General features: G+C 40.4%; 1 protein-coding gene across 1 annotated transcript; it reads left to right on the plus strand.

The window, feature by feature from the left end:
- Positions 1-3,457: 3,457 nt before the first annotated feature.
- Ldoc1 (LDOC1 regulator of NFKB signaling) lies at positions 3,458-4,916 on the plus strand. Its single transcript, XM_075958132.1, has one exon. It carries the CDS (start codon positions 3,656-3,658, stop codon positions 4,100-4,102), a length of 447 nt encoding a protein of 148 aa, XP_075814247.1. The 5' UTR covers positions 3,458-3,655; the 3' UTR covers positions 4,103-4,916.
- The last annotated feature ends 15,629 nt before the right edge of the window (positions 4,917-20,545 follow it).

Below are 20,545 nucleotides of genomic sequence, written 5' to 3' on the forward strand. Positions count from 1 at the left end.
ATCCTTTGAAAGAATAAAGAGGGTATGGCTCCGAGGTTCTGAAGGAGAGGATATTGTCTAGTAAAAGAGAGAAGGGTGGAGGGAATGAAGCATGGTGAAAAGGTGAGAACAAGAGAGAGAGAGAGAGAGAGAGAGAGAGAGAGAGAGAGAGAGAGAGATTTTGACTTTTCAGTAACTCTGTCAAACTATATTATTTAGGGGAACAATGAAATATTTAGGAAGTTTCCCGATAACAAAGTTTCATTCAACTGTGAGATTATTAGCTTATTACTTTTATTAAAAAAATAAAACAGAAGTAAAAAAATCCCAAACTGTTTCTGGGTGCTTTGATAAGTCAGGCAAAATGAAAGACACTTTCTTACTCCTGTCTTATGTCCAGAAGTCATTAAACCTTCCAGACTCAGTTCCTAGATAAAGCAATCCTTCAGTGTGCTTGGCTAAGGATGTGGTGACACGGTTTGGCTCTGAAGAGTGGCCAGGATCTTTGTCATCTTACAAATCTCCCTTTTAAATGGGCTTCTGCAAGTTGTCCTCTGACCTGCACACACACTGCCCCTGCCATGGACATGCATATGCTTGTGCCGAAAAGTACACAAAATTAAAAAAATAAAAAGCTCTCTGATGCTACTTTTTTGCTCCAAGAGGCATATCTTAATACCACATGTGCTATTTGTGCCTCTTTGATGACCAAGAGATCAAGACATGTCTTTTTTCATGTTTGTTTCAAGAAAATATACCGTCTGCCTGTTAGGTATATATTGAGGCAGAACTTGGTGCATGGAACGTGGGTAAAGCAAGAAGCTATGCATCCATTGTCCTGAGTCCTGTGTTCTTGACACATGATGTAGGCAGAGCAACCACAACGAAGTTAATGAGCCTGAGAAGAGTCATAGGGACTGCCATTGCCGTGACTCCTTTACCCAGATCTAAAAGAACATTCAAGATCTCTTGATGGGGTGAAAGAGAAAGAGGAAGTCTACTTGAGCCCTGGAGCAGGGTAAAAGGGGACAGATAGTCAGATGGCTCTTGACATTGATACCTGAGCCATATGTCACCTGACAGCTGCTTAAGTGAGCATTAGCCTCTATATATGCTGTCTAATACTGATTTTGAATTTCCTTCCCCACTTCCTCAGTGAGCCATCCCCAATTGCCTGCCTCTACTGCCTGCAAACTTGGAAACATTGTTTTAAAAAGTCTTTGCTCAGCTCTGTGTATTTTTGAACAGGCCATTTCCTGCCCTCCAAGATCAAAGGGCACCCTAGAGGGAATCTTGGAGTTTGTCTTATCTGCTTTCCTTCATCCTGTGGTTGCAGGAAGAGGACAAAGGTACTCCAGGCCTTCAAAATGTTTGGCTTTTTATTAAGAGACAGCCAGCCAGCAGGGAGAAAGCTTCCTGATCAATCTTCATTTGTTTTCTCTATGCCCTGCATCCAAAGTGTGTGGTGTCTTCAGCTATGTATGGGCTCTTTCTATCCAGTTATCATGGGCAACCAAGAGCACTGTCAGTAGCCTGTATTTTTTAGGGTGCCTCTGGGGCTGTTAAGGAGGTATCCAGTGCCCGGCGTTGAGATTTTCATTTAATAGCTCATGTTTTCAGGAAGTAGCACGGTCTATCCATAATTCCATTTTTTACATATTATATTTGCTTATTTAGCTTACAAACTAGTAGATTTCTATCAGGCTTCTTCATGTATCCTTAGTCTTGCAAATCCCAGCTATACCCTCGCCTCTCCCCAATCTTTTTATCCCCAATTAATCTTTAATCTTCAGGATCTCGAGGAGTTTCTTGTCTAGTAGGAGTGTTAGCAGCACAGGAGAAGACAAGGGCTCATACTTCCTCTACACTCTCTTTTTCAGCAGTGCGAGGCTTCCTTTTCTCTAGACTTGAGCTATGGCTCTGGTTTTCTCCTCTTTGCCAGCCTCCCCCTTCCATGGCTGACAGATCAGTTTGATTGTAAAGGACTAACTAAATGAGAGTGCTTTCAAGGGTTTGTCTTGTCATTTTTATGTCATCAGCCATCATTTTCCCAAGGAGATTGTTTCAGGGTCCAAACTGGAGCTTACTGGACAATTGGAGGGTATTTCTGAGTACACTATGTAGCCACCTCTTATTTTTTCTCTCAATACCTGTGCCTCAAGACCCTTTCCTTTGCCAGACATCTGTGGAGCCCCTTCTCTGGACTAGGCATATTTGCAGGCACTGGGGACAGAGGGGCTGGCAAAGTCAAGCCCCTTTGCTGCACTGACTTCCCTTTGAAAGTTGAGGCAGGTGATGATATTTAATATGACGAATACTATGTAGATAAGTGAACTAAGGGTCAGGGCTATGAATTGCTGATAGAGAACACACATACAGATGAGACAGTTTGGAAAGCCGTTTCTCAAAGTAGCATAAAGATGAGGTAGGCAGGTAAAGGGGAAAAGAAGATAGATAGAAGGGACAAAGGTTCTGAGGGGAGGCCAGAACTGCGTGATATGTGTGGGGACAGGAGACCATGTGAAGAGGGCATGGAGAAGCGGGGCCCTGTATGTTATGACCAAGAGCTTGCTTATTATTCAGAGCAGCAGAGGGGAAACTGCTGGAGAACCAGGGAGATCCAACTGCCATTCTAAAAGTGTTCTGAGGCTATTCCAGAAAATATGCTCCAAAAAGGCAAGAATGACAGCTAAGGGATTAGATGTGACAGAGGATGAGAGAAGGCAGGGATCAGGGTAGCCGAAGTTATTGAATTTGGAGATGCATTTTAAATAGCAGACACAATAGGTATCAGCTCAAGGCTCCTGGGCCAAACTTAGTGATCAACAACTAATTACATTCAGAATAGGCAGGCAGAATAATTTTACAGTGCTCATGGCAGTGTATCAGGAACAAAGACACTGATAATAGGAATTTGGAAAAATTCAAAGATAGGATGCTTACAAGTGCATACCGTGTGTTGATTTTGGACGTCTTTCTAATGAAACTATTATTTCACAACTGGAGAGTAATCCTTGAGTAGTATTTATTTATTTAATGAAAGAGGCACCCCTTGCGTGTCTATAAGACTCTGAACTCAAATGACGTCCCCTGCAGTGTGGCCCTCAGAGCAGTGTTATTTCTCTGGGAGAAACTTAAACAAACAAGGAAATGTGATAAAAAAAGAATTACTCTAAAAAGTGCTGATGGTGGCAGGCCCACAAAGGAGCACTGTATTGGATGAACGGACTGGCTGAAGAGAAGTTTCAGCTGGCGCAGACCAGCCCTGAGTGCTGAGTTTCTAAGCCCTAAGCTCACACAGCCCTCCACTGTGGCAAGCTTGGCTAGCCCCCACCTCAGCCTTTCTCCTTCAGGCTGGGGGAACTGGCGGGGGCCTTCAGCGATGCTCCCTTGGTCACGCCCTCCTCCTCTGCCCCCCCCCCGTCCCACCCCGGCCACACCCCCACGCCATCCAGCCCCCCCCCCTCCCGCGCCACGCCTTCCTCACCGAACTGCGCTGGCGCGGGGGCAACCTGAGTGACCTTGTGGGTGGAGCTTCCGCCACCAGCTAGACCCTCTCTGCGCCTTGCCACGGTCAGCGCTCATCTGAGGACACGCACTTCCTGCTAGGCCTCCGTGAGCAGCTCCGCAGAGCAGATCCGAGCCCCAGAGCCCGAGTCCTTGCAAGCGATTCACCATGGTGGATGAAATGGTGTTGCTTCTGCACGCGCTTCTGGTGCGCCACCACGCCCTGTGCATGGAGAACAGCCGGCTCGTGACACAGCTGCGGTTGCTGGTGTGTGAGCGGGCCACTCTGCTGCGCCAGGTACGTCGGCGGAACTGTCCGGTGCCCTTCCCCTCAAGGTTTCACGGCGAGAGCGGCCGGCTCCCCGAGTTTGTTGTGCAGACGATGTCTTACATGCTTGTGAATGATGATATCTTCTGCAACGACGGCATGAAAGTGGCATTCCTGATCAGCCTCCTCTCCGGGGAAGCAGAGGATTGGGTAGTGCCGTACATCCTGATGGATAGCCCGATCCTCTGTGATTATCGGGCCTTTGTCGAGGAGATGAAGCAGTATTTTGGCTGGGATGACGACGACGAGGATGATGAGGAGGAGGAGGAGGAAGAGGATGATTTCTAGGCCCTGAGCCCCCTGAGGCCTAGAGGGGGAGGGCCCTGCACGCTGCCTCCTCCCTGCCCTGACCCGCTACTCCTCCTGCCACCGCGCTCCCTTTGCATTGCCATCCTCTCCCCTGCCAGTCACTTCGCTCCTTCATCCCTTTTAGTACTTGTCTTTGTTCCAGTAACCTGCTGCAAGTGCTTGAGTTGGGCCTGGGCCTTTCTCTGAAGCTCACACTATTCAGCTTCAACCAATCCAGTCACCCCTATCCTAATCTGAACTGTGTTTTGAGCTCCAGCCTTTGTCCAGGCCTGTGTTTGAACTGGTCCAACCACCTGCATTCCTGCCAGCTGGCTTCCACTGGATCGCCATCCTACATCTGCCCAGAAACATGTGCCTGTCACCTCACCACCACCACCCACCACATCTCATCTGCAGCCATCCACCTTTCAAGATAAGGACCAAGAAGAAGATGACGGAAATGGCTACACCTATTCAGACTCTGATTTGGACAGCTCACCAACCCCTGAAGGGGCCAGTCTTACAGCCTGGTTAGTTCTCCACCTACTCGCAGGTTCCTCCTCTGCCCGACCAGATTGCTGCAGGAGCCTGATGTGCCTGCCTGACAGTTGTAATGTTGATGTTTCTTTTCTTGTGTGCGTCAGTTTTGCACAGCTGTCACTTTTCTTTCAGAATTGCAGCAGTCTCACAGATGTGTACATATGGACAAGTAGTACTAAAATAAAAACAAGCCAACAGGCCTTCAGCCCAGATCCCCTCTAGTACCTGGAAAAAGCAATGGCATTCTTTTCAATAAATATCAAGCACTGCAAAACTAGAACAAAATTGTCTTTTCATGGTTAAGAGCTTTTATTTTCTTTTGCCGTTCTTATCTCCATTATTTCATTGAGATCAGGGAACTTGATTCAATTCTAGTATTCTCGCGTTCATTTCTAGTCTCCAGAAGACAGATAGCATAGGGTTTTAAGCACGTTGGTGAAGAAATATTTTCTGGGGCTTCCAAGGTGGCATATGAAGGGGTGGCTGAGTAGGGGGTATATTATGTCATATTAGGTCACTTTGAAGAATGAAAGGGGCATTATTAGTAATTCAACTGACAGTGCAGGCATCTTCTTGGGCATAGTAAAGGTTCCTAATACAGCATGGAAGTTCTATCCATTATCTGTACTCTGGCTATTGAGCTCAGACATCCATTAACTAACTTAGTAGATGGTAAGGTGCTTAAGCTAATGTTAAATCTTCCATCTTGATTGATGGGACTCTAATCAGTACAGCCTACACTTAACCTTCCGCCCTCGTTTGGCTGCAGTCCTTACAGTTTCCGTTTATACATTTGCCTCAGATTGCTGCCCATGGAAGTTGGCAAGATGCTTAAATGCTTCCTGAACTAGACCCTGGGCTGGAGTTAGGGTTGCCATCTCTGGGCACAGAGGGTTCAGAGGCAGTGAAGGAGTGGGCAGAGTGGGTACTAAGAATAAAGTATGCAGCTTTGTAAGTTCATTATACCAGGTTACCTCACTGAAATGAACTTGAAAGAGGGGCTATACACGGGGACCAGGAAATAGCAGGGAAATCTAAGGTTTTCTGTATCTACCTGAATGTCTTCATTTTATTGTTCTGAAAGTCAATCCAGTCTTAGCACTTTTGATTGATTTAGATAACACATTACTGTTTAGCACAATTTCCGGGATGAAATGGGATGCTGATCATCATATGAATTACCTTACAGGTGTGGGTTGAAACAGATCCTGCCCATAAAGCATTTAAAATAATGCTTGCTCTATATTCAGTACTCCACAAGCATGGGTGATTACTTCCAAGCCATTGGAAGCATGGCTCAGCCAGCAGCTTGCTTACTATGAAATTGGCTTTACTAGGAACATGTCAAGGTGACCAGGAACTGAGCGGAGAGTGAATATAAAACTGAAAAGAACCCGTTATCTCTTTGGGGCTCTTACGAGAAGCCATCAGGAAAAGCATTTTGCCTGGTAAGTAGACAAAGTTCAGAGCAGGAGTCATTTCTGGGACTTAGGACACTTGTTCTCTGGAGGGTGGGGACAGGTGGGGGTAAGGAGGACTTGGTAAAGAGGCCAAGGTCTGGGTGGAAATGGGACTGTTCCAGAACTGCCGTGTCCAGTGTTCCAGAGCTGCTGTGTCCAATGCTGCTGAATAAAGAGGATTGCTGGTGATTTGGAATTCAGTTGCCACTTTCTCCCTTCTCATTGGAAAATACAAAAATCCTTGGAAGAGTAACACATACACTTGGAGACATCACCAATTCTTCATCACTAGAAATAGGGGGATGTGGGATACTGGTGGGATAAGAATTAAGGTATGCAGAGAAGAGCTCTGATACATTACTGCATGCAATGCCCTTGGATTCAGAATGGATCCGTATTGCTGCTGAGAGGGTACCTGGGCCTGAGGCAGAACTATAAGGGTGACTGGGGACAGTTTAGGGTAAGGGAGAGAACCTGTTCTTGACTGTATCTATGATGAACCCTTTGTGCTAAAAGTTGAGGCTACTTAACATCTGTCTGTTCCAAAGCCAAGCAATCTCCCACTCCAGTGGAAGGGAAGGGTCTGTGCTTAGTGAGGCTGCCGTGCCAAGGCAATGTTTAAGGTACGTTCAAGGTAGTTAGGCCTAGCAGTTCTGAGCTCTGAAATGTGCGTTTGCTGAGCGCATATAGATGCATATATGAAGATTTCACAGCTGTATGTGGCAGACATGTAAATGTAATGTGGAAAAACAGGTTATGCTGTGAGCTGCACGGAACGAAAATGTGCCATTTTGTTGTCAAGATTCCATAAAAAGTGCAGATACAGCAAGGGCTCTGCCACTTAGGGGGGAAATTCCGAAAGATGGTTGAATCCTGAAAAGGCAAATGAAGAAAAGAATAAGCATGTCTAAAGAAGAATTCCACCTAGATGAACTCCATTAAATATTAAATATTAGAAGTAACAGACAGAAGTTCCTGAATTCTTACTTGACAAACTAGTATTGAAATGGTCACTGAAATTACACTTCCAGTAAAATAAAGTAAGCATACTAATATCAATAATCATTGAATCATGAAACATACCAATATGTTCATAGACTCCATTATTTTTTTTTAATTTTTTTATTGATAAAAGGAGGATAAAGAAAAGAAAAAAAAACAAATTTCCACCTCCTCCCGCCAGCCTCCCATTTCCCTCCCCCTCCTCCCACTCTTCTCCCCCTCCTCCCACTCTTCTCCCCCTCCTCCCACCCCTCTCCCCTTCCCCCCACTCCTCTCCCCCTCCCTTTCCAGTCCAAAGAGCTGTCAGGGTTCCCTGCCCTGTGGTAAGTCCTAGGTCCTCCCCCCTCCATCCATATCTAGGAAGGTGAACATCCAGACTGGCTAGGCTCCCACCAAGCCAGCACATTGCATAGGATCAAAACCGCGTGCCAATGTCCTTGGCGTCTCATCAGCCCTCATTGTTCGCCATGTTCCGAGAGTCCAGTTTAATCCCATGCTTTTTCTGGTAACAGTCCAGCTGGCCTTGGTGAGCTCCCAGTAGATCATCTCCACTGTCTCAGTGAGTGGGTGCACTCCTCGTGGTCCCGACATCTTTGCTCATGTTCTCACTCTTTCTGCTCCTCATTGGGACCTTGGGAGCTCAGTCCAGTGCTCCAGTGTGGGCATAGACTCCATTATTTGCATAGGTAAGCAATGTTGTCTGCTTAGTCCGTGTTACTGTGTTCTGCAGTATGGAATGCAAAAGTTGACATTCATCACGCATATTGTGTATTTGATTATTCTCAGTGCCTGAATCAATGAAAAGCTCAGCAGTTTAGAGGTAGACAGGCTAGATGGAGAAGTCTTGACACTAATGCTGCATATTTGTTTGCAAAAGGAGTTTCAAACACTTTCTAGGCTCTTAAATCAACTAAGGAAACATTAATGAAGAAGTGTCCGTTCAAGGTTCTTAGTGCCTTTTCCTTAATGGTGGTATTTGATTACATAAAGATTATTATTACTTACTTAGAAATAGAATTTTGCCACAATAGTGTCAAAATATCAAATAGCATCTTGCATTATTGAGTAGGTCAAGTATTTTCCTAACAGTCTTAATCCTCTTAGTCTCAAAGGTCAATTACCTGTTTGGTGTCCTTCGAAGTTGTTTTAACCCTTATAGTCCTGGGTGACAGTCTGATCATTCATGTTGCATTTTCCTACCTGCCTGACTCATCTATTAGGATTTTTGTCTTCATATGTTCTATTGTCTACAACCATAAAATTAAAACAAAGAAACAAACCAACAACCCCTACCCCCCCAAAATCACACACACATACACACAGACACCCCCAAATCACAGTCTGGGTAATAGTGACCTTGAAAGAATTATGAATACAGGAGCAAGATTTCTTTGTAGAGCAAAAGTACTCCCAGAAATGACTTAGGGAGCAGGGTATGAGAGGGTGCGAAAGTGTAACAAAGTAGCCAGCTGTAGCATTATTTGAATGTTTCATTTGGTCCACACAGAGGCTGGTGACTCAGAATGACCAATAACAAATTCATTTTTCGTATGAATTCTTCAACAGCATGCATATATTATCCCTCCTTTCAGGACTAATGGTTTCATCAATGGAAATACAAAAATATTGTGTTTATATTTTAGCCATGATCGTAAACAGTTTAATTAAATGGCACAAACAGTGCAGAATTTTCTAAGCAGCTAAAGACACAAAACTGTTTCACTTTAAAAGCTTTATTTTTTAAAAAAAAAAGTGGTAAAAGAAAGCAGAGGGAATTACACTTCAGTGGGAACTGAACTAAATGTCAGTAATTGATTTATCTGTTCTCTAAATATTGATAATTGTACCGATACATAGCATTTTTAGAAACCACAAATTTTAACACATATAAAAAAAAAAGAGTGGTGGTGATCTGGAGAGAGCCTGAGTTGTGAAAGGTACAGAGGTCCTTGTGCTCAGAGATAAGTACATTCCAGCACCCACTCACATAACAAGTGTGTGTGTTTGCATACTTATCTTTAATTCTAGTGATGTGGTCAGTGGGAGAGTCAGGGGGATCTCTGTGCTTTGATGGCCACCAGCTTAGCTCCAAAGTTCAGTACCAGACCTTGTCGCAAAGGAATTAAGCAGAGGGCTAGAACAGGACACAATATCCTCCACACATGGAGGTAGGCAGGAACACACACACACATACACACACAAGCACACACACTCACACATACACAGACACTACCTGCATACTCACACCACACACACACACACACACACACACACACACACACACATGCATCCATCACACAGCTCCGCACACCACACACATACATGTATCTGTCACATACATACACACACACACCGCACACCACAAAGCACCACACACAAGCATCCATCACACACACACTAGTTTTTATACAATAGTTTAATAGTGTAATAAACCTCCACAGCCTTACTTTCTGGACTCAAAAGTAATCTTTACATTTGCTTCATTTATTCATTTTCCTCTTAGGATATTCATGAAATATTTTGAAACATCCAGATACCAAATCAATTCATTGACTAATTTAGTATGTTTTATAACAAATAAATTCCCTGAGACAATGGGGATGTTCTATCGGGAACTCACCAAGGCCAGCTGGCCTGGGTCTGAAAAAGCCTGGGATAAAACCGGACTCACTGAACATAGCAGACAATGAGGACTACTGAGAATTCAAGAACAATGGCAATGGGTTTTTGATTTTACTGCACGTACTGGCTTTGTGGGAACCTAGGCAGTTTGGATGCTCACCTTACTAGACCTGGATGGAGGTGGTGGTCCTTGGACTTCCCACAGGGCAGGGAACCCTGATTGCTCTTTGGGCTGATGAGGGAGGGGGACTTGATTGGGGGAGGGGGAGGGAAATGGGAGGCGGTGGCGGGGAAGAGACAGAAATCTTTAATAAATAAATAAATAGAAAAAAGAAAAAAAACAAATATCTTAACATAAATTTTTTGTAATTTTTAAAAATGTATTTATTAAAAATTTCTGCCTCCTCCCATTCCCCCATTTCCCTCCCACTGCCCCCTCCATCTCCAGTCCTAAGAGAAGTCAGGATGCCCTGCCCTGTGGGAAATCCAAGGCCCTCCCCCCTCCATCCCGGTCTAGGAAAGTGTGCATCCAAACAGACTAGGCTCCCAAAAAGCCAGTACATGCAGTAGAATCAAAACCCGGTGTCATTATCATTGGCTTCTTAGTCTGCCCTCATTGTCAGCCACATTCAGAGAGTCCGGTTTGATCACATGATCATTCAGTCCCAGTCCAGCTGGCCTTGGTGAGCTCCCATTAGATCAGTCACACCACCTCCCTGGGTGGACGCACCCCTCGCGGTCCTGACTTCCTTGCTCATGTTCTCCCTCCTTCTGCTCTTTATCTGGGCCTTGGGAGCTCAGTCCAGTGCTCCAATGTGGGTCTCTGTCTCTATCTCCATCCATCGCCAGATGAAGGTTCTATGGTGATATGCAAGATATTCATCAGTGTGGCTATGGGATAAGGCCAGTTCAGGCACCCTTTCCTCTGCTGCCCAAGAACCTAGCTGGGGAAATCCCCTTAAACACCTGGGAACTCCTCTAGAGCCAAGTCTCTTGCCAACCCTAAAATGGCTCCCTTAGTTAAGATATCTTCTTCCCTGCTCCCATATCCACTCTTCCTCCATCTCAGTTATCCCATTCCCCAAAGCTCTCCCCAATCCTCCCCTTCTCCCTTCTTTCTCCCCATCTCCCCTTACCCCCAACTCCCTCCACCCCTGTGCTCCCAACTTTTGCCCAGCAATCTTGTCTACTTCCAATATCCAGGAGGATAAATGTTTTTCTTTGGGTTCACCTTCTTATTTAGCTTCTCTAGGATCACGAACTATAGGCTCAATGTTCTTTGTGGCTAGAATACACTTATGAGCGAGTACATACTATATTCCTCTTTTTGGGTCTGGGTTATCTCACTCAGTAAAGTGTTTTCTATTTCCATCCATTTGCATTCAAAATTCAAGATGTCATTGTTTTTTAACCGCTGAGTAGAACTCTAAAGTGTATATGTGCCACACCTTCTTTACCCATTCTTCTATTGAGGGGCACCTAGGTTGTTTCCAGGTTCTGACTATTACAACTAGTGCTGCTATGAACATATTTGAACAAATGCTTTTGTAGTATGATTGGGCATCTCTTGGGTATATTCCCAAGAATGGAATTGCTGGATTCTGAGGTAGAACATAAATGTTTTAAAACCTAATTGGTATGTCCATTTCTTCAACTTTTCTCTTTTGTTACCTTGCTCTGATTTTGTTATTTTCATTATTTCTTATCTATAAAAACTCCTCGTATTTGCATTCACCAATATTCAGAATGCGAATGACAAGATTACATAAAATTTGTGAATTAAATTCACTTTATTTTACAAATTTATTTTTGAACTATTTCATGCACCAGCGCATGTGAAATTTAGTGTTTTGTCTTTCGAAATCTCCATAGACATTTTATAAAAGTTGTAATTTATAAAAGTATGCATTCCCAGGAACAGTGCATAAGGTTTCCTATTGTCCACATCTACCACCACTTATTATCTGTTTTCTAAGTGAGAGATATTCAGATTTTAGTAAGATAATATTTCAATGTAGCTTTCATTTACATTTTTGGTAGTTAGTGAGTTTGAACATTTTTTTCCTTGTTTATCTGTCTTTTATATTTCTTCTTTTGCTGATTGTCTGGTAATTTTATTAGCCTATTGATAACTTGGCAAAGATGCTTCTCCCATTCCATAGACTGTATGATACACATTTTTCTTTCACATATAGGTACTTTAGAAAATTTAACATCTCATCTGATCATGGTTGGTCTTATTTCCTGAGGGACTGAAGTCCTATCCAGAAAGTCTTTTTATATGCGTTTGCTTTAAGGTGTTTTCCTTATTTTTCTCCTCGGACAGCTTCAGAGTTCCATATCTGAAGTTAAAGTCTCTGATCAGTTTGGACTTACTGTTTTTGCATGATGAGAAATAAAGATCTAGTTTTCTCAATATGTGCATCTCCAGTTTTCTCCGTTCTATTTTTTGAAAAGGTCATCTTGCATCTTCATCAAATGGTACTAGAAAATTGGAGATCAGCATGTAGTAGAATGAAACAAGATTATTACCTTTCATTTTGCACAAAGTCAACACCCAAATGAATCAAAGTCCTCAAAATAAGACCAGATATTTTGGATAATGCCAAAAAAATAGCAAGTGTAGTTCAAAACACAGGCATAGGTGGGGACTTTCTGAATATGGCTTCAGTAGCACAGGCAATAAGACCAAACATTAATGAATGGAATCTCACGGATCTACAAATTTCTGTATGCTAAAGTAAAACATAAATCATATGAAGAGGAAGTCTACAGAATGGGATTTTCTATTTACTAGCTATGTCTTTGAAAAATTAATCTCTGGACTACACAAAAATGAGCCATTATGAAACCAAACAACTAATCAAAAATGTTCTCTTGTTCTGAACATAGAATTCTCAAAAGAAGAAACACAAATGGCTAATTTTTTAAAAGGTTCACATTAGTAGACATCAAGGAAAGGTAAACTAAAAACGCAGTGAGATTCCAGCTCTTCCTACACAAAATTACTTTCATCAAACTAGGAAGCAAACAAATGATGACAGATGTTGGCAAGGATGTGGCAACAGAAGAACCCATGTTCCCTGCTGATGGTATTATAAACTAGTGCAGCCACTATGGAAATCAGTCTGGATAGTCCTCCAAAAGCTAGAAACTGAGCTACATCTCATACACACACAAACACACACACACACACACACACACACACACACACACACACACATACATTTATATTAACATAAAGCAAATTTGGTCATAGTGAATAATCTTTTCTCTGTATGTCTGTATTCTGTTTTCAAATACTTTTTTGAGGAGTTTTGAATTTTTGTTCATCAGGAATATTAGTCCATAATTTATCTTTTGTTGTGTCTTTTCTTGGTTTTGACATTAAAGTGATACTGGCTTCATAGAAGGAATTTGAGAATATTCCTCCTCTGTCTATTATGTAGGATAGTTTAAGAAGGATAGGCTGTAGATCTTTGAAAGTCTAGAAGAATTTTTTTGTGTGAATTCATTTGCTTTGTAACTTTTGCGTTTTTTTAAAACCTGTAATGCTTTTTATTACCATTTTATTCTCATAATTTATTATGGATCTAAATTGACAAGCTATTCTATGCTTAATTTTGGTAATTTGACTGAATCTAGAACTTCGTCCACTTCTTTTATATTTCTAAATTTAATATGAAATATAAGCTCTTAAATATGCCCTTATAATGTGAATTTCTTTGAATCTCTTTGACACCTGTTATATTTCCTCCATTTCAATTTCAATCCATGTGTACTTCTCAATCTTCTTCGTGTATTCTTTAAACTGTTTTCAAGATTCTCTACTATTGTCACAATTAAGCTTTGCCATTTCATTTTATGACAGTTTTGTTCTGTTTTTCTTTACCAAGTGATGCTAGTTCATGATTCTTCTCTGTGTACTCCTGACTGTTTCTTGAATCTGGATGTTTACTCTTCTCTCTTAACCAATTTCTTCATTTTTTAAACAATATGATATGATGACAGCAGAATAGGTTACGTTTCTTTCTTGGAAACATTTTTTTTTTCCTAGGGGGTTTTATTTCCCTTTTCTCTCCTGTCCCTTCACCTGTATGGTCACGTTTCTGGAACATTTTCAATGTGGTACTATTGGCTAGTTCTGCTATTTGTGGTGGTTTGAATAAGAATGACCCCATAGGCTCATATATTTGAATGCCTAGTCACCTGGAAATGTACCCATTTAAAAAGGATTAGGAGATATAGCCTTGTTCGAGTAGGTGTGGCCTTGTTGGAGGAAGTATGTTACTAATGGTGGGCTTGGAGTTTTCAAAACGCTCACAACACCTAGTGTGGATCTCTCTCCTCTGCTTGGGGATCAGAATGCAGTTCTCAGCTACTTATGCAACACTACACCTGCCTGGCTCCATGCTCCTTAACATGATCATAATAGACTAAACCTCTGAAACTGTAAGTGGGGCCCCAGCTAAACGCTTCTTTTGCTAAGAGTTGCTGCGGTCCTGGTATCTCTTCACAGCAAAAGAACAGTGTCTAAGACACTACTTTCTCAGTAGGGAGAGTTATAGATCAACCTTGTATGCTTGTCAGACCAGTCCCCAGCAGCGTTCCCAGTGGTAGAAATAACTCAAGGCTGTTGGCTGGAACATTCATTCTTCATGCTTTGTAGAGATGAAGCAGATCTGATAACTAGTTTGCCCCTGACATTTTACAGCATTTAACAGATTATTTCAACAGCACTCTCATGTCCATGATAGACCTGGATGCATCTGAATAATACCTGACAATATTTTCCAGAGGAACAAACTGTCCTTTCTGTTTTTACCTCTGTTGGTTAGTAGTTTTGATACCTAAATAACAAAGTTATCTATGTTTCTGGGAATTGTGGATTGAAATGGATTGAAAAAGGCTCAGCTCTGGGGGTGCAATAACTCAAATAATAAGCAGCAAAATATCAATATCTTAGATTGCTTCCTCATGAACAACTGTGTATATATGTTGTCAAAAGCAAAGTCAGGAGTTTTCCTATCCTCTTCTTAGAAATTTGTATCCTCCTATGTAGCAAAAAGAAAAAATAGATTTTTGCTCCTCTGTGGAGAGGAAAACCTGCATATGTACAAGGCCTTATTAATGTAGAACAAAGAAATGTCCGACTTACAGGAATAAAGCATAGAGGGATTAAACAAGCATCTGAATATTGAATGGTAGAAAAGATAGACAAGTTTGGGCATAATGATGCATGTCTGGAGTTCCCGATACTGGTGAAAGAGACTGAGGTAGTAGGATGCAAGTTTGAGGTCAACTTCAACAGCACAGCAATTCTCCTGTCTTAGAAACAACAAGGAAAAAAAGGAGCTGGATAAGTTCATACAAAAAGCATGACTTGCTGTGAGCTTACAATAGATTATTCTTTACAAAATATTTTGGTTCATTAAGAGTGGCTTGATGGCCAGGCAGTGGTCACACATGCCTTCTCTGATCCTTATGTCTGTAAATATATCTTGGGAGTAATTATATTTCAAGACCATTTATGAGAAAAATCTACCAAATACCTTGTCAGTGATCAGTAGCTCCATTTATCTTTTCTCCAGCGTACTATTGTTTAGCTAAGTGAAAATATAAAACTGATAGTGATAGACTTTAGTGTGGTAGAAAGAATATATTCTCTAAATGGCAACAAGTGTGTATAGTGTCATTTGTGTATATATGTGAATTTTCTTGTTTCTCCAACTACACATATGAATCTATGTGTGAATGTGTGTTGGAGGTCAGAAGTTAACTTGGGTGTTATTCTCTAGGCTCTATGAGTCTAAATTTTTAAGGAGTCTTTCAGTGGCCTGGAACTTGCCAAATAGAAAAGATTGCTGGCTAGCAAGTTCTAGTGATCTGCCTTTCTTTGCCTCCCTAGAGCTGGGATTAAAAGGGTGCATAACTACACTTGGAGTATTTTTAAACATCTGTCCTCATACTTGCAAAATAAACATTTTACTGGCTAATGTATTTTCTAATCTCTCTCAAGGTTCTTCTATATTTGTTTATGAAGACGAATTTTATAGTCCACATTTCTACCTTCAGAAAAAATAATTTGTTGCTTTAGTTGAAATAACACTGCATTTATTCTGTCAGGCATCACTTATAGATGGTGACACGGTCTGAGAAAAACATTATTAGACAGTATAAAAGTAATAAGTATTTCCATCAACCTAGGCAATGTAGCACATACCCTTTTGCTCTAAAGGCATGGAAAACAAAACAATGTTAGATTAGATCTAGAATTCAAAATGATGTAGTAAACATAAGATGTATGAGGCTACTCCTGGTATAATAGCATACAGATTTACAGTACACATTTCTTTATGAGAAGTACACTTTAAAATTAACAATCAAATCTAAGTATAGCAAATGTGTAAATCAATAAGATAGTCATTTGTTATCATGATTATTGTGCACTGTACAAGTTTGGGTTACAATGAACCCAGTTTATATGTGGTGCATTTTTATAGTACCGGTAGTGCAGAAGGTCTATTTATGACAACATCATCACAGACATGTGGAGAATGTTCTGCCACATGATGTCTCTAACTACTTGGAATTTTTCATCACCATAACGATATTATGGGATCATTATTGTGTATTACATGTTCTGTAATTGACTGAAATGTCATTCACTCATGTGAGCATATTAATTTAAGGAAAATTTGTGTCTTTATAAATTTGAATTATCCTATGTAAGAAAAATAAATGACTTTTCAATTGTTTAAATTAATTTTTAGGCCTTTTAGGAATTTGTAATGATATTACATGGAATCGTGTATTATGGAGCTACTGATTGTTCCCACTCTGTCTCTCTGACTCTCACTCTGTTTATGACATTTTTGCATGCAAACTTTATGCCAAGGCAGAATCATAATATTTGAATTTTATTAAACTTTTTGTCTATTTAATTTGGTTTTTAAGATACATATAGCAACTATTTTGCCACACTTTCTGCTTGCATTGATTTTTCTTTTATTAAATTTTAGTAACCGTAGAGAGAAACATACTTCCATTCTTCTTGTTCAAAATGCTTAGTTACTAACCGATACACATATATAATCAAGTACACAGGAACACACACTTGTGTTATGTCATTTTGCATTACACTGTTAAATTTTGTACAGTCCCTTTCAGCATCTATTTCATAGATGTTTTACAACAGAAAATATCAAACTTTCCAATATTAAGTAAGTCATTTTTACATTATGAAAAAAGTTCCATTTGGTCATAGGTCATTTCTTTATAATTTCTAATTTTAATTTTTAATGGACTCTTTCTAATATAATTTCAAAAACTTCACTGGTATTAATGAGACTGATTTGTAGTTTTTTATACAATTTTCTAATTTTTAATGTATCACAATTATATGTTTTACATTAACTAAATAAAAGTGTTCCTTAAACTATATTCTGGAGGAATTTAATTGGCAGTTGGAATAGGTCATTTCATATACAGTTTCAATTTTAAATGCCTATGAAGAAATACTCATTGGTTATAAAGTAAAACATAATATATTCTTTGTGAAAGTAGCTTAATACTTGAATAGATTACTAAATGTTTTGTAGTAATTAGTATTAATTAATATTTGGTAATAGCTTAATCCAATGTTTGACAACAACTTTTTATATTTCACAGTTTGATTTTCATTTCAATCTTATGATCCTATTATTATGCATATTTCGTGGAAAAGAAAATCCAAGGCTCTGAAGGATTAAGGGGTTTATCCATGCCACCCAGTGAGCAGCAAATAAGGGAAAGAGTCAGAGCTAATATTTTGTACTCTGTTGCTTTTCCACCGATTTCATGAACTGTTGTTAACACAAGGTTCTCATTACTGTTAGCTTTGTTTCTAACAGAAGGAAACAATCGTCATATGTTTTCTCAAAACAGATCTCTCATGCTTGCATTTAGACTCATAAGGTTAAGATGAATTTTGGGGATAAAAATTTCCTATAAATTGAAAGAATATTTTTGAACATATCTGATCTTTAGCTTAGTTCCCCAAATGATGGAACATTAAATTAGGCTTAATTTGTCGACCATTTTGAAACCAGATACCGAATTTCTAGGAACAAATGGAATGCATATGCTTTTGTACCTTAAATCTCGCTATTTTCAATAAGTTATAAACAAATGGGCATAGAAAGATATGGGTAATTTCCACTTCCTCCCCTCCTCCCACTTTCCTCCTGCTCCCCCACTCATCCTCCTGTCCTAAGAAAGGGCAGAGTACCTTGCCCTGTGGGAAGTCCAAAGCCCTCCCCCTACATCCAGGCTTAGGAAGGTATGCATCCAGATAGAATAGGACACCCAAAAGCCAGTACATGCAGTAGAGACAAATCCCGTGCCATTATTTTTGGCTTCTCAGTCTGCCTCAATTGTGAGCCACATTCAGAGGGACCAGTTTGATCCCATGCTTGTTCAGTCCCAGTCCAGCTGGATTTGGTGAGCTCCCATTAGATCCCACACACTCTCTCAGTGGGTGGAAGAACCCCTCCTGGTCTTGGCTTCCTTGGTCATATTCTCCCTCCTTCTGCTCTTCAACTGGATCTTGGGAGCTCAGTCCAGTGCTCCGATGTGGGTCTCTGTCTCTATCTCCATCTGTCGCCGGGCGAAAGTTTTATGGTGATATTCAAGAAAGTCATCAGTCTGATTACGGGACAAGGTCAGTTCAGGTACCCTCTCCTCCACTGCCCAGGGTCCTAGTTGGGGACATCCCTGTGGAAGTGGAAATTTTTTTTCCTATTATCTATAAAGTAATAAAGAATTATCAGAGAAAGAAAGAAAAAAAGAAGGTGTAGTATGTCAACATAGTAGAATTTTATTCAACTCTAAAGATATTGGAGCACACATGTGACTCAGTTTCCATCTGTAGTCAATTCTGACTTAAAAGTCATTTGAGTTCAAGCATGCCTGCTCTGCCTGCATCCTTGAAGGCTGTGAGAATGTTCTGATTAAGCCCATGGGAAAGAGCATTTTGCCCATGAGAAAAGAACACATTATCTACTGATACACAAACTTAGTGCATGCCAGCTGAGGGCACATCCAGATAGAAAAAAGAAACTGCTTGCTGCTCGCAGAATTCACGTGAACGATATGAACCTCCTTGAGCTTTCTCCCAAGGACAGTGCAGGGAGGTGGGTAGCGGACTGGGCTGCTCTTTGTTCTGCCATCTGCCCTTAATCTGTAAAAAAAACAAATTCTGATATAAACTCTGGGCTGTTTGGCTGCTTTGACATGACCAAACAGACCTCACGATTCTAAAAAAAAAAGAAAGAAAAGAAAAGAAAGATGTGGGTAAAATAGTATACCACAGTATATTAACTGTCAGTAAAATACACAATAAATCAATATAAAATGAAGTATTTGCCTTTACTTATTGTTGACTAGGTATTAAAATTCACTATGAAGAAAGACTAGCAAACTCATCTGCCCTTTTGTTTTGCATAGTTCTAATAGCTGGAATGGTTTACAAAATCCTCCCGTCCTCATCCAGTTCCTTCCATTCCTCAAAGGACATCTCTTATGTGAGTAGTTTTCATTCTTGAGCTCCATTATAACTAAATCTCTTTCATTTTGGAATTGCTAGAATTTTCCTCCCATGAGCTTCACATTATGTTTCTCTGTCTGGAGCAAAATTCTTAGCAAGGTACTGGGCACATCATTTAGAGTTATTCCAGAAGACTTTGGAGAGCTGTTTAAATCAGTATGATGTCTATACACACATTTTAGGAGTTGCAAATCAGAGAAGGAGAGAGTATTTCGTGAGTTTTATTTTGTTCTTTGTCTAATAGCATCAAAACTAGAGCCATGAGTCTGAGAGATTCAGTTCCATGGCCAGTTAGTCTAGAAGACAACAATACAGGACAATTTTCTGTCCTTTTTAGCCTCCACCTTAGGGATTAATAGCCTTTCCCATCAAAGTATCATTAGGGATTTCAAAAATGTCTACAGAATCAAAATCACATTTTCAAAAACCTTTGAAAAGCCTAAAATATTTCAAATTTTCTTTTGGCCCATTCTCCTGAGACACTAAGAACATTTGACAGAAGAGAGTCTCTTCTGAAGAGGTCTCTGGAAAGCAGTCATAACATCTGTGGCCTTGGGTTTTGCTGATATAATGCTTTGACTCCCAGTGAAGATACTAGATCCTTGGGATAAATGATCCTCTTTTGCAAATTGCATCCATTTGAACAGAAGTCCAGTGCCAATATTGTTAATAGCTTAAGCAGTACAGAGTTCCTATCAAGGGTAAAAGTGCTTCTCCTTGTATCTGTCTAATGATCTTTAGTGTCTAAGGGGGAAATATTAATTTATAGAGGCTGTAGTTAAATGATATTGGAAGTTCAGAGGCTCACCTTCATAAGCTTGCCTCTGAGTTCAGTTCAGACTCTAAAAGCTCCTGGTACTTGCATTTATTAAAGAAATACTGATGAAGTAAAGTGAAGCTGAAAATGCAGTTTGTATAAAAAGTTGTATGTTGAGACTAGTGGAGGTTTAAGGTTAAGAACTTACAGCTGTCAGTCCCTTGAGCATAATTAACACAGCCGTGTGTATTTTTTTTTAGTGATTATCCTTTGGAATGCTTACATTATGTCAAACTCTACACTAAGTACAATATATACATTCTATCTAACTTTTATTTACAACAATGCAAAATTTTGTTATCCTTATTTAACAGAAAACTGAGCTTTAGTGACATGCAAGTGCTTGACCAAATCTGGTTCCTAATGAGTATGTGAGTCACAGTTCAATGCAGTGCCTATCTGATTGCAAAGACTCC

This window comes from Microtus pennsylvanicus, chromosome X (genome assembly GCF_037038515.1).
Source record: "Microtus pennsylvanicus isolate mMicPen1 chromosome X, mMicPen1.hap1, whole genome shotgun sequence".
Classification (NCBI taxonomy): Eukaryota; Metazoa; Chordata; class Mammalia; order Rodentia; family Cricetidae; genus Microtus; species Microtus pennsylvanicus.

What these genes read in the sequence shown, in the direction of transcription:
- Ldoc1 (XM_075958132.1), top strand. Translation starts at nt 3,656, where the DNA reads ATGGTGGATGAAATGGTGTTGCTTCTGCACGCGCTTCTGGTGCGCCAC.